The following is a 13,706-nucleotide window of genomic DNA, read 5'->3' on the forward strand; positions in this document are numbered from 1 at the left end:
CGCTGGATGCCAGCCCCCTGTGTAGGCTCTCCCCACGCCCAAACACCCTCCTCTCACCAGGCCCTGCTCTCCTAACTGCACCTCAGGCTGCCCGGCCTGCTTCTGCCACTACACATTCACCCTCCCCGAAACCCTGGCTCCTTTCCTACTCGGTGTGCCCCTGTACCTGATACAGACGGGAAACAAGCAACGCAAGTGCACGGGGCAGTCTTGCCTTCTCGGTGAGGCTGACAGCCCCTCAGAGGCAGGCAGGGGCTCCCACATCTCTTCTCCAGGGTGCCTGCCCGCCACCCCCGCCACCCTACACCATGTTCCCCCAGCCCATTGCCAGCACACGGCGCTGAGCAGAGAAAGCAACATGTAGGTCGTTACCTTGCCCTCTGGGGTCAGGGTCCAGATCACAGAGAAGGTCAGCCTGTCAGTCATGGGGTTGAGGCTGCACAGTTCCTCACACAGCAGCCGCGGAAGCATGGGGACCACCTGCAAACACAACACAGGCCTGTGAGTGCCTCCCTCCAGCCCAGGGCCAGTCTGTGGCCAGCTCGGGCTTCCACAGCAAGGTGGACACGGACGCAGCTCTGGTGTTGAAGACTCCAGAAAGAATTCTGTATCCCATGTTTTTAGCCGAGCCTTTGGAGTCAAATGAGCATGTGAGCTGGGAAAGTGAGAAGAGCTGGCGCTAGTGGGCAAGAGAGCACCCTGGAGCCAAGCAGCAGCTACGCTTACGTCACGCAGACGCTCTGAAGTCAAGAACGACTTGCTTTTTTGGAGGCAACTCCAGTCACACCTCACTGAAAGACGACAGGGCCACATTCTGAGAAACGGATCTGCAGGTGACCTCACTGTTGTGAGAACATCCTAGAACAGACACACGTAAGCCGGGGGCCGTGGGCAATCATGGGACATGCGACCAGTATGTGGCGAGGCTGCCCTTGGCCTAACTCGGCAGGCTGTTTTACCCTCAGCTTGCTTTTTGTAAGTAGGAGGACACAATAAATGATGGTGAAAAGCGTAGTGCAGTTAATACATAAGCCAATAACATAGCTGTTCATTAGCATGCTCAGGTATTTGCACTATACACAATTGGTGTGACACTTTCGTGTGCCTGGGAGGGCAGCAGGGTGTGTTTACCCATCATCGCCATGATGTGACTGCGACAGCAATGCTGTCACTAGGCGGTGGAATTTCCAGCCCATCACAAGCTTATGGGACCACCACTGTGTATGTGCTCGGTCTCTGACAGACGTTGTCTCGCGGCATATTCTATTCCACTTGAACCACACGCTTAAGGACCCTTGAGCTGAATGTATACTCTTCTTAAAAATTTTTTTTAAAGATTTACTTATTTGAAAGGCAGAGTTACGGAGAGAGGGAGGAAGGGAGGGCGAGGGAGGGAGGGAGGGAGGGAGGGAGATCTCTTCTGTCTGTTGGTTTACTTCCCAAATGGCCACAATGATCAGAGCTGGGCCAGGCTGAAGCAAGGAGCCAGGAGCTTCTTCCGGGTCTCCCACGTGGGTGCAGAGGCCCAGGGACGTGGGCCATCCTCCAGGGCTTTCCCAGGTGTATTGGCAGGAAGATGGATCAGAAGTGGAGCAGCCAGGAATTGAACCGGTGTCCATATGGGATGTTGGCACTGCAGATGCTTAACCTGCTGTGCCACAGTGTAGGGCCCTGGACGTATACTCTCGACAGTGAAGCCATTGGCAAATCAGTGCTTTAGTAGGTGAACATACCACAGTTTACAAACTATCACACAGAAACAGGATGAAGATTCAGGAATTCAGGCTTCCTTGATGAACAGTGTGGTCAACAAGTCACCAGCGTTGCAGGGATTTAAGCCTAAAGCATTTCTTCTTGCTGATATTTCTAACCTCACAGACTAACTCAACAGAACATCTTCAATAAAAACTTTGTTTTCAACTTACTTTGAAATGACAACTTACAGTTAACTACCTGTTTCCTCTAAAATCCCAAAGATGAGATGAGAATCTACCTGCCCCGTCTGAAGGTACTGCAAATTCTCTCCCTCTTGTATCTGAGCCTGTGCCTCCTGCCCTATTTCTCGTGGTCAGTGGCATTGCCGTCCACCCCATCTACCAAAGCAGACATCAGCTTGACCACCCACTTCCTCACCACACTTTCTCCAGGGCAGTGCTGGAACTCCCTGGGAGTTAAGTGACACAGGCACAAGGGGCAGCTGTGCCGTAATGGGGGTCAGTTCAGCGAATCAGATTTCCTTACTGTCAAAACCAAAACCAACCCCAGTGGCTTCTTACTCTGGGTGACGTGTCTGCACCTGTCCCGTGCTTCAGGTCAGTGAGCATCTTTGCTATGTAAAAGGAAGTTCTAGAACTCACAGACCCACCTCTAACGTAAAGTTAGAAACTATGGGGCCAGCGCTGTGGTGTAGCAGATAAAGCTGCCACCTGTGATGCCACTGTCCCATATGGGCGTCGGTTTGTGTCCCAGCTGCTCTGCTTCTGATCCAGCTCCTTGCTAACAGCCTGGGAAAAGCATAATATGGCCCAAATGAGGCTGGCGCCATGGCTCAATAGGTTAATCCTCTGCCTGCGGCGCCGGCACACAGAGTTCTAGTCCCAGTCGGGGCGTCAGATTCTGTCCCAGTTACTCCTCTTCCTGTCCAGCTCTCTGCGGTGGCCCGGGGGTGCAGTGGAGGATGGCCCAAGTGCTTGGGCCCTGCACCTGCATGGGAGACCAGGAGGAAGCACCTGGCTCCTGGCTTTGGATCAGTGTGGTGCGCCAGCCACAGAGGCCATTGGGGGGTGGTGGTGAACCAACGGCAAAGGAAGACCTTTCTCTCTCTCTCTCACTGTCCACTCTGCCTGTCAAAAAAAAAAAAAAAAAAAAAAAAAAAAGACAGAGAGAGAGAGAGATGGCCCAAATGTTTGGGCCTCTGAGAGACCCGGAAGAAGCTCCCAGCTCCTGGATTCAGATCAGCCCAGCTCCGGCCATTGTGGCCATTTGGGAAATGAACCGGTGAATGGAAGACCTCTCTCTGTCTTTCCCTCTTTCTCTCTGTAACTCTGTCTTTCAAATAAATAAATCTTTTTAGAAAATCTTTTTTTTTTTTTTTTAAAGCTGGTAATTATTTGGCATTATTCTAAAGGTTGCCGTATCCTTTACCACCTACGTAGAACCCAGGGCTACTGGAAGCCTTTAGTGACAGCTCTGAGGAAACAGTCGGCTTCGCAGTTCTTATCTTCACTTTTGCAGCGTCAGTCCAGAAGACACTATTTTCTTGGCTAACTTAGTTCACGGCACAGTAAAATGTGATTTGTGCGTTAATACTTCCTTACACATGGTAAGGGGTTTACAAAATAATACATCTTCACTTGCATCAACATACTGTACAAAATGGAGAAATGTTAAGTATCACACAGTTGGAAGGTTGAATTACAACAATGTCACATCATTTCAGCCTTTGGACCATGTTCCAGACTAACCCGTAACCCCCGCTCCCATCCGCATGTCAGACCCTAACCCCAGCGGGACCTGGGGATGGAGCCTCTAGCAGGTAGTCCAGGCTGACAGGTGATGAGGGTGAGTGAGGCCCTGACCCGACAGCGCTGGTGCCTTCCTGAGAGGGAGGGAGAGGTCACACACACACTCCCTGTGACCCAGTGGGCCCAGAGCAAGGGCCCTGTGAGGACACAGCCGTACCCAAGCCAGGAAGACAGCGTTCACCAGGAACCGAACTGGCCAGCACCTTGATCCAGCATCCAAGGCTGTGAGAAAACGCACTTCTGTTGCTTAAGCCCCGCAGCCTGTGGCACACTGTCCCGGGAGCCTGGCCTGGGCCGGCCGGGGTGCGGGGTGTGTGCCCCTGCAGCCTTCCCCGGGATGCGCAGTCAGATAAGCGCACCAGCTGTGTCTCGGTAGCTGGCTGCTCATGCAGCATGCTTGTTCCAATACCAGTCCAGGACTCCACGCGCTTTTTCTTTTCTTTTTTTACAGACACTGTGTCTTGGATTTGTTATAAATTTCTTGTAAGTATTCAAGGCAGTATTTACTTCAAGTCACAAAGCTGGGCATTTAATAATGTAACATAATTCCCGATTTCATGTGCTAGTGATTGTCAAAAGAAAGCCATTGCTACTTGGGCCTAGGCTGGACCCTGGAATGGAAAGAAAAACATTGATGGAAAAATCGGCGAAAGCCAACTAAGGTGTGGGGTTGCACTCAGTGATGCCTGGTGTCCAGTCCTGGTATTGACACATGGAGCACGGTCCCATGAGAAGCTCACAGCGGGGCCCCGGTGGGCGTTATGCGGGACCTCTCTATACATCAAATTTTCCTGTAAATTTCTAAGGATTCCAAAATAAGAGCTTATTTCATTAAAAGCCATTGTTTTCATTAATCGCTCTTGTTTAAATACAAAATGCATTTATGCTAATGAAACCTGACTTGCTTTTATTTTTTAGAGTCTGGTATTAAGGTTTTACTTGCACAAAGAGCTTCTCTGCTTCCCACCAGGGTCTAAAGCCCACTGTGCGGATGGGTGCGTGCCCAGCGGCAGCCCGCACAGGAAACAGCAAAGGCTTTGGGTTGGGAGGCGCGGGCTCTGATCCTGGGCTGCCACCAGTTCTGGGAGAATTTGACAACTTCGTACCTCTCTGAGTACTGGTTTTCTTTGTAGTGAAGAGTCAGTTCACCGGCCAGCCCGGAAGGCCAGGTCCTGTGGCACTGGCTCAGCCTGACCCTCAGTCCTGTGTGCAGGCCCTCCCCTCCCGCACGGGGGGCCAGCTGCACGCACAGGCCTTCCTGCTGCCCACCTGCCCTGGCTGCTGGCCGCTCCAGCTCTTGCACGCGCTGTTCTCCCCTTATCTGGAACACCTTTCTGGATGTTTCTTCCATGGCAACCTTTTGAACACCCTTTCAGGTTCAGCTCATGGCCATGTGTAAGCCGCTTATCCAGGCTTCGTAGGCAGGGTGTGTGCTGCCTGGGGCACCTCCCTAGGGTTCGGGGCAGTCCCACGCTGTTAGCCATGGACTCCATCCTCCTTGTGACACTTCGGTGACACTGACCCCGCTGTGGCCTCCTCGTGGTTCAGGCGGAGAAACGACGACTCTACTGAAGTGCAGAAACCTCCAGAGCAGAACAAGAACAGGCGCTGCCCCATCCTTCCGTCCGGCACCCAACACACAGCAGACACGTCCACTTGCAGGTGAACACGGCCATCACCCAGGAAATGAATCCCCCTTTGTGTTTTTTTTTTTCCTGTGTTTATCATCACATGAAACATTTTATGAAGCGTTTAGTAGACTTCTACTTGAACATCTTCACATAGAAATTTTATAGACAAAAAAAAAATTATAGGCAGCTAGATTTTAAATTCAGGGTAAACTGGGGCTGGCGCTGTGGCACAGCAGGTTAAAGCCCCAGCTTGAAGGGCCTGCATCCCATACAGGCCCCAGTTGGAGTTCTGGCTGCTCCCCTTCCGATCCAGCTCTCTGCCATGGCCTGGGAAGGTAGAAGATGGCCCAAGTCCTTGGCCCCTGCACCTGCGAAGGAGACCTAGAAGAAGCTCTTGGTTCCCGACTTTGGATTGGCTCAGCTCTAGCCATTGTGGCCATTTGGGGAATAAACCAGTGGATGGAGGACCTCTCTTTCTCTCTCTTTCTCTCTCTCTCTCCATCCCTCCCTCCCTCCCTTTCTCTCTCTACCTCTCTGTAATTCTTTCAAATAAGTAAAAACAAATCTTAAAAAAATAATAGAATAATCCTCAAGGAACGCTGTCTTAGTGAGACTGCAGGAGACAGAATGGGTGGACTATTAGATAATTTGGTTCTGATTTAAAAGAAAAACAAATAAATTCAGGGTAAACTGTTTTGGGTCCTCCCTTCTAACACTACCGCCACATTTCTGTGGCTGCCCAGGTTATAAACATTGGTGTCCTGTGTCTTATACAGAAGGCTACATTTTACTATTCACACTGCAGAGCGCAGACGCCAAGAACCTAAGTGCTCATGAAGAAGCTAAACAGTAAAAACTTTTTGGGCAGCATAATTATATTTCATTTTTAAAGGACTTTTCCTTTGAAGAAACTTCCACCAGCCCTTGAGGCAGAATTCAGAGAAAAGTCTCTGTGTCCACAGTGTTGTAAATAGATGGCTATTCGCTGTGTTTCAAAGGAAAAGGAATTAGGAGGTTACCATCACATTTGCGGTTTGGCACGGCACGGCTCTCATAAATCTGGCCGGTCCCGCGGGGTCACTGCAAATGTGCTCTCCTACAACCCCGGGCCCAGCAGGGATCCCCACGTAGGAGGCCAGGGAGGCAGGCAGCCACTAGTGGTGGATGTTTCCTGCCACCCGGGTCCTCTTGCAGCAGGGGAGCCCTGACTGCACCCGGGCGCGACGCAGCGGCTACATGAGGCCTGCCGCGCTCGCTGGAGGGGCCTGGAGCCAGGGCGAGAAGTGCACACCAGCTCGGGTCACTGGAAAAGAAAGGGCTCTCCAGGAGTTGAGAAACTGCTGACCCCCTTGACATCTGCCCTAGCCGTGTCCTGTCCTGCCCACATCAGCTGCGCTGCTCAGCACGGGCCACGCAGACGGCTCCTTCCGAGTCTGCCAACTCCCTGCTTTCCACTGTCCCAGCCGTACACACTCCACGGTCAGGCTCACAAGCGGCCTTTCCTGCTCTCGCGATTCCTAGCGGAGCGGTGATGGAGCAACTGCTGGTGGCGTGCAGCTGTGTCAGGAGACAGTCCTCCCCTCCCACGTGAGGTTCCCAGAGCACCAAGGGCTTCCCAACTTCTTTCTCATGCTCCTTTCACTTCTCAATCCAGTGCAACATATTTTAAGTACAGGAATTCCACATTCATTATAGAAATTTTAGGTGACACCAGACAAAATCACAACAATATAAACTTTGGCGGGCCCATTCCTTAGAACAGCCATGTTGGGGTAGAACCTTTTTACTCTGCACACCTGACTCTACGCAAGGGCAACAGTGATCCACCTTCCGCAAGTCAGAAGAGCGGACGCTCCAAGCGGCCTTTCCCAGACTCCTTTGCCCCGGCAGCTCCATGAATGCTGGCGCCCATCCTGAACCCTTCATTTCCTTTCTCCTCACTGCACACTCCTGCTGAGGCTCTCCCTCACTCCTGGGTTTGGATGATATGTGAGGCCCCTGCGTGTCCATCTTTCCAGCCCTACCTCTCCTTGGAACTCCAGATCCCTCTCTCAGGAAGCCTCTGGGCATGTTGCTTTGGCTTTCCACAGTGACTTCAGACTCCAGCTGCAGAAGTCAAAGGCTGGGGGCCAGCGCTGTGGCGCAGCAGGTTAAAGCCCCAGTCTGAACTGCTGGCATCCCACAATGGCCGCCAGTTCAAGTCCTGGCTGTTCCACTTCCCATCCAGCTCTCTGCTGTGGCCTGGGAAAGCAGCAGAAGATGGCCCAAGTCCTTGGGCCCCTGCACCCACGTGGGAGACCAGAAGAAGCTCCTGGCTCCTGGCTTCAGACTGCCTCAGCTCTGGTTGTTGTGGCCATCTGGGGAGTGAACCAGCGGATGGAAGACCTGTCTCCTTCTCTATCTCTACCTCTTTCTGTAATTCTTTCAAATAAATAAAAATAAATCTTTAAAGAAAATAAGTCAAAGGCCAGCACTTGTCTCCTTCTCCTAGGTCTATCCAAACCCAGTTAAATAAGCAAACACCACCGCCCCACCCAACAAAGAAAACCATTCCACCCATACCTCCCGCCACCGTCTCACAGAATTCAACTGAGGGGTACCGGTGCCTCTTCCACTCTCCCCTCCCTGCTACATCCAATCCAGCAGTTCTCACATCCTAAATCCCTCAAACGAGCGTCTTCCTCCCCACCTTGCACTGTTCTCCCGTGGATGCCTCTTCTCTCTTGTATCCCATCAGTCCCCTAAAGCAGGGGCAGAGTTCCGGAGCGGGGATTATAGTGGGAAAGACTTCCTGCTTACTTTCCAGATGTCTGCACTGTCTGTCTCAATAAATTCTGCCTGGGAATAATCTGCAATCCTATTTCTATTCGGACACGTTGCCTTTATCTTCCGTGTAGCTGATGAGCCAAATTCACTAACTGTGTTTTTTATTGTTCTGTGGAGGAGGGAGGTCCCAGTCAACTCCACTGGGCCCAAAGGCTCTTCAGTGAACTCTGGAGCCTCCATGTTCCATGGCCAGAGCTCCCAGGAAAAGCTGGCCTCTGTGCCCAGCTCCAAGGGCACAGCAAAGCCGCCACCGGGGAGCTGACTTCTCCCACCCTGTGCCTCCCCGTGTCTTGTTGTAGGGTGTGGACGGCCGGCATTGGGAAGGGAGTGCAACCTGGGGTCATCCATCTGGCACTCGGCTGCAGGCACTGACTGACCTGCTTCCCCTGGGCTCCAGGTAGACATCACCCCTGGGAAACTCAAGTCTTCCTCTGGCTGCGGTGGCTACTCAAAGCCTCAACAGGATGTGGCTGGGGACGGGTCTTGGTACTGATGACAATTTCCCCATCTCTGGCCTCAGTGCTCTTCAACCACACACGTGCTAACGTGATTTTCTGTCTTGGTCAAGGGAGACTGGCTGCATCCCTCCCCTACCTGCCCTCACAACAGTCCACATTCCTCGGCCTGCTGCCCAGGCCTCTCTTGTAATGTCATCTTGGCTCCCCTGCAACTCACACGCTGTGTTCGTCAGCTTCCTGTCATCATAACACACACCTGAGAGAAGTTACTTACGCAGAAAAGCGTTTATGGCTCCTGCTTTCGGAGGTTCATAGACCAAGACTGGGTTGGCCATCTGGTGAGGACAAAGATTGGCGAGAGCAGAGTGTGTGCGGAGGAAGGACCGTGTGGAGCGCCAGGGAGCAGACAGGGCTGCGGAGCCCACCTCAAGCTCTCTCACCAACCCTCTTCCAAGATTAACCTCCAAGGACATACTCCCCAGGACCTAAGGACCTCCCACTGGGCCCGCCTCCGAAACAGCATAACTGTAGTAAGTTCCACCCTCTCAGTATCATCAATTCCCGACTTTGGGGTTTAACCACCTGCGTGACTTGGTGAGCCATATCCTCTTCAAACCATAGCCCACCCTGACAATTCCAGACTACACACTATGCCTGCAATGCGCCATGATTTTTCCTAGCCTCGGCCTAGAATGCCTTCCCTATCCACTTTTGTTCACCTAGAAATTTTCTACTCCAAATTTTAAACACTGTTCAAACATCGACTGCTCTGTGAAGGCTTCTCGGCCCTTGAGAAGGAGACTCCTCTAATCCTACCAACCCAGGGAACCACACCTGCTCTCTTCTCCTGACACTTGCTCACCTTGAGAGAATTTTTGTCCCCAAAGTGGCCCAGCCCCCTCCCCAGTTCCCCCAGGGCAAGGTCAGCATCCACGCATCTCATCCCTATGTCCCTGCAACCTGGCACACAGCTAGTGCTCCTTACATGCCAAGTGGACAAAACCTGATGAACACTTCTTCAGGGAGTAAAGAGGAAAAGGGCAGGCTTCTGGGCCAGGCCCAAATCAGCGTGCGGGCAGGGATTTAAAAGCTGGCCATGGGAGAAAGGGACGCTGACGATAGGATGCGGACTCTCTAAGCATTCTAGACCAGCACTTGGGAGGCTTGAGAGAGACTGGTCATTTGGGGAGATACACCACTGCCCAGTGCAGCTGGGCGGGGGTACCAACAAGACTATAAAATCTTATATTAGCCTCCGAGAGCAGAAACATCTGCGCAAGCCACAGCGCGCGGGCTGGCCAAGTTCAGCAGCAGGTTAGCCAGGACAGCCCTGTGACCAGCAGAAAGGGCCACAGAGGGGAGGAATCAATCATCCAAGCAAGGAGGAAGGGGAGGGACGAGGGCAACACCAGCCAGATGCCCACCACCCCGGGCAGGCGGGGCGTTCTCTGCTCTCGGAGGGCCGCAAGGGCCTCTCTGGCCCCTCTCGGCCAGGTCTTCGCTGGCTCCCCATCTGATCTCAGTGCTCATTGGCCTTCTCAGCCCAGATCTGCAGCCGGACAACGTGGTGAGTTTTTCTCCTTTTCTCTGAGGACTTCGAGGTTTTAACACCAAGATACACTCAGCTAGCTCCCCACTTCCACACTCAACCAACTTCAGGAAATAGACCACTCGGTTGCCAGCCAGTATCACTGTTTAAAGAGTTTTCTTTTTCATATCAACACTTCCATGAATTCAGAATTTGATCAACTCCTTGCTACACAGTTTGACATTAACAAAACATCAACACTCTGACAACCTGCTGGTGTCAGAAAGGAACATCTTAAAACTCTTTGGATTCTACATGAAGACAGGCTTCCAATCCCAATCTTTGATCTCTATTATAAAGCAGTACCAATAAAATATCACAGAGATTTATGGGTGAACTTTCATTTGAGCTGTTTCACACCTAAAATAACACAAGTACTTGGGCCAGAAGGCAGAAAATTTAGGTTTAGGTTTCAACTGTTTAGGTTTTACTTTAAAAAATTTAATTCACTTATTTTTTCAAAAAAGAACCTTAAAATTGCAATGACACTTCTCTTCTCCCCCAGAGAAGATGACTGAATACATTAACGGGGCAGATGCCGTGTCCTCCTGAGGCCAGGCTGAGGTTTGGGCGGACAGTTGTCCCCTGTCATAACAAACCACCTTTTGCCAGAAAGAAAAAGTGATTTTTCCCATGGGATTTAAAGATTAAATAGACCCTACTTAAATTTACCTTCCCATCCAAATATACTCTAATATTAACAAAAGTTACCAAATACTTAATGCTATGAATAAAATCTTAACAAAGCACATTTCACTTAAAAGCTCAGTGAGTTGGCATTTGGCCCCCAGGTCCACTTCATTGCATACTGCCCGACTCTACGGGGTGTGCCCCAAATCCAGCTCCGGTTACCATTCTGACATCAGTCACACACTTAGAGGGCAGCCTCTGAACGAAAAGAAGTCAGTGTCACATTCCCTGAAGGTGGGAAATCAACCAGAACGCCCACCGCCATCCCCGTCCCCAGCTGCTCCTCTGTGTGATGAAGCTGGGAAATGACTCTGCCAAATGAGAGAGCAGAGACTCTGGGGGGGTGGGGGAGTGGGAAGCAGCTCGTCCAGCTTTTACAAAGACCTTTATAGACAAAAGTAAAGTGAAAACAGCAGAAAAGTTCCTGGACACAGTCCTTTAAGAAACAAAAATAAGTAGGAAGAAAGGTCAGCGCAGCGGTTCAAAGGCATCCGAAGGCACAGCTGCGGCTGCCCAAGGTCGCGGGCTGGCTTCGCTCCCCGCTGCCAGGCACAGGGCCCCTCCTCCACCCAGCTCCCCACTTGCAGAACTCGGCAGCTAGAGCCCCACCTCCGCAGCCCTGGAGAGAAATTCTAGAACTATCACAATCACAAAAGCAGAGTGAAAGAACAGAAAAGGAAACGTGCTAATTAGCTATTTAACCCAATTTTATTATTATTTTTTTTGTCTTCTGATTTTGATTCATAATTCCTGGCTATGGAAAGAGAATGCTGTGGCTGGGCCAGAGGAAGCCACCTGCTTAGAAGAACCTTTAACTGTCTCTAAGATGCTTAAATATTCAAATCCGAAGAGCAGAGTTAAATTTTTCTCAACAGGGAGAACATTTTACATTTATTCGCTTGATGTGGTCTTTAGAGTTCAAGAGCCTGCCTCTTCTATTTCTCTTCCATCATGATGTGATAGTTCTTAGACAAACAGGATTTTGAGTTTCACCTTCCTTCTCAGTAAGAGGCCCTGTCCAGGCAATGGCTGGGTTTGGCCGAGGACCGTTTAGGGCAGGAAGTGTAGATGGGATACCTCCGGCCAGAGGTCATGTACAAGGACTAAGCTAAGGCCCAGACACTTGGACTTCCATATGTAGCCAAGTGCACCAAACATAAAAGTGGGTTTCATAAACTCAACACTCAGGTAATCAGCACCCAAATCAAGACTCCCCCAAAGGGCACAGATCTGCTCTGCTGTGTTTGAATCTGGTATCGGTGGAATCATACCACAAATATTGGACGTCTGGTCCCTTCACAGCATCCACTGTGTGAAGTGTTCATTCTATAGCTGACGGGTATTAAACAGTTTCTTTGGCTATTTTGAATAGTGCTCCAAAGAACATTATTATATATGCTTTACACACTCAGACACATACACAATTTCTAATGGGTACATATCTAGAAGTAGAATTGCTAGTTCACAAATTTATATATATATATATATATATATATATAAAATTATAAAAAGTACTATCAACCAGTTTTTTGAAGTGGTTATATCAATTTGCCCTTCCCCAGCAGCAAAAGTTCTGCTTACCCCAGATCCTTATGGATATTTGGTATTTTCTGTCTTTTCATTTTAGCCAAATTTATGAGGTGGGCTCTGCATATTCATGAAGTGAGGGTTGGGTTCTCCATATTTCTCCTATCTTTCCCAATAAAGCAAATGCCAGCTAGCTATAGCATTTGAAGCTAGTTATTATGACCAGGGATATTCAGTAAAGGGTGGAGAGGAGAAAGCTCACCACAAAGATGAGCCCTCTGGTATCTGGGGGTGGGCACTGTGGTAGGCTGTAAGCCACTGCTTGGGACCCCTGCACCCCATGTCACGGTGCCCGGGTGAGTGTCAGCTACCATGCACTTTTAAAATTTTTTAAATTAACTTATTTCTTTGAAATGCAGGGTTACAGAGAGATAAGAGACCTTCATCCGCGGATTCATTCCCCAAATGGCCATGAATGGCTGGGGCAGGGCCAGGCTGAAGCCAGGAGCCAGCAAGTCCATCTGGGTCTCCCATGTGCTGGCAGGCGTCTAAGCACTTGGGCCATCTTTTGCTGCCTTTCCAGGTGTGTTAGTAGGGAGCTGGATCAGACGTGGAACAGCTGGGACTCAAACTGGTGCCCACATGGGATTCTGGCCTTACAGGCAGCAGGTTAACCCGCTGCCCCTCAATGCCAGTCCCTACTCTGCACTTCTGACCCATCCTCCTGCTAATGCCTGGGAAGCTGTAGGAGATGGCCCAAGTACCTGGATTACTGGCATCCACGTGAGAGATCTGATTGGAGTTCCTGGCTCTGACTTGGCCTAGCCCACCCCCGGCTATTGTAGCCATTTGGGGAGCGAACCAGTGCATGGAAGACTTTTCTCTCTCTTCCCTTCCGTCTCAGTCACGCAGCCTTTCACATAAATGCTAACTAAAATAAAATACTTAATAGTTTTTTTAAAAGTCCTACCTGGTTATAAGTAAAGGCCAGGAGGGGAACAAAAGTATCATTCAGGTCCTCCAAAAACACAAGCATAAACTGAAGGTCAGTGCTTTGGAGTTGTGTTCCAAGGAGTCCTTTACCCAGACAACAAGGGAATGGCACAGGTGTGCTTCAAGACCTCAGAGAGGAGGCTGGGAGGAACCCTAGCGTGCTCACGTTCAGAGAGATCTGTGGGTCAAGGGAACGGCACAGGTGTGCTTCAAGACCTCAGAGAGGAGGCTGGGAGGAACCCTAGCGTGCTCATGTTCAGAGAGATCTGTGGGTCGTAGGTCCGTGCAGCATTCTCTTAGCTACCGATGTCTACGCTACGTAGACATCGTGAGGGATGGAGGTCAAGCGGAAGTACTTAAACAACAGGTTTGGGTTTACACAGGCACAGACGTCGTTTGTTTGATACAAGCACAGTTTGGTATAGAGTTTCCCCTGTTCAGATGACGATACAGCTGGCCAGTCTCACTG

The 13,706-nt window shown here is 50.6% G+C and overlaps 1 protein-coding gene across 13 annotated transcripts in view; it reads right to left on the bottom strand.

Annotated features, from left to right (window-relative positions):
* Window positions 1-13,706, bottom strand: part of DIS3L2 (DIS3 like 3'-5' exoribonuclease 2) — a 385,610-nt gene that overhangs the window by 86,834 nt on the left and 285,070 nt on the right. For all 13 annotated transcript variants that reach the window (XM_070070055.2, XM_089329724.1, XM_089329727.1 and 10 more), the window contains one exon: window positions 373-480. In XM_070070055.2, the coding sequence (XP_069926156.1) occupies window positions 373-480 (108 nt within the window). The remainder of the gene's footprint in view (window positions 1-372; window positions 481-13,706) is intronic.

Source organism: Oryctolagus cuniculus, chromosome 3 (assembly GCF_051225735.1).
Source record: "Oryctolagus cuniculus isolate XC-2025 breed Fujian yellow rabbit chromosome 3, ASM5122573v1, whole genome shotgun sequence".
NCBI classification, from domain to species: domain Eukaryota; kingdom Metazoa; phylum Chordata; class Mammalia; order Lagomorpha; family Leporidae; genus Oryctolagus; species Oryctolagus cuniculus.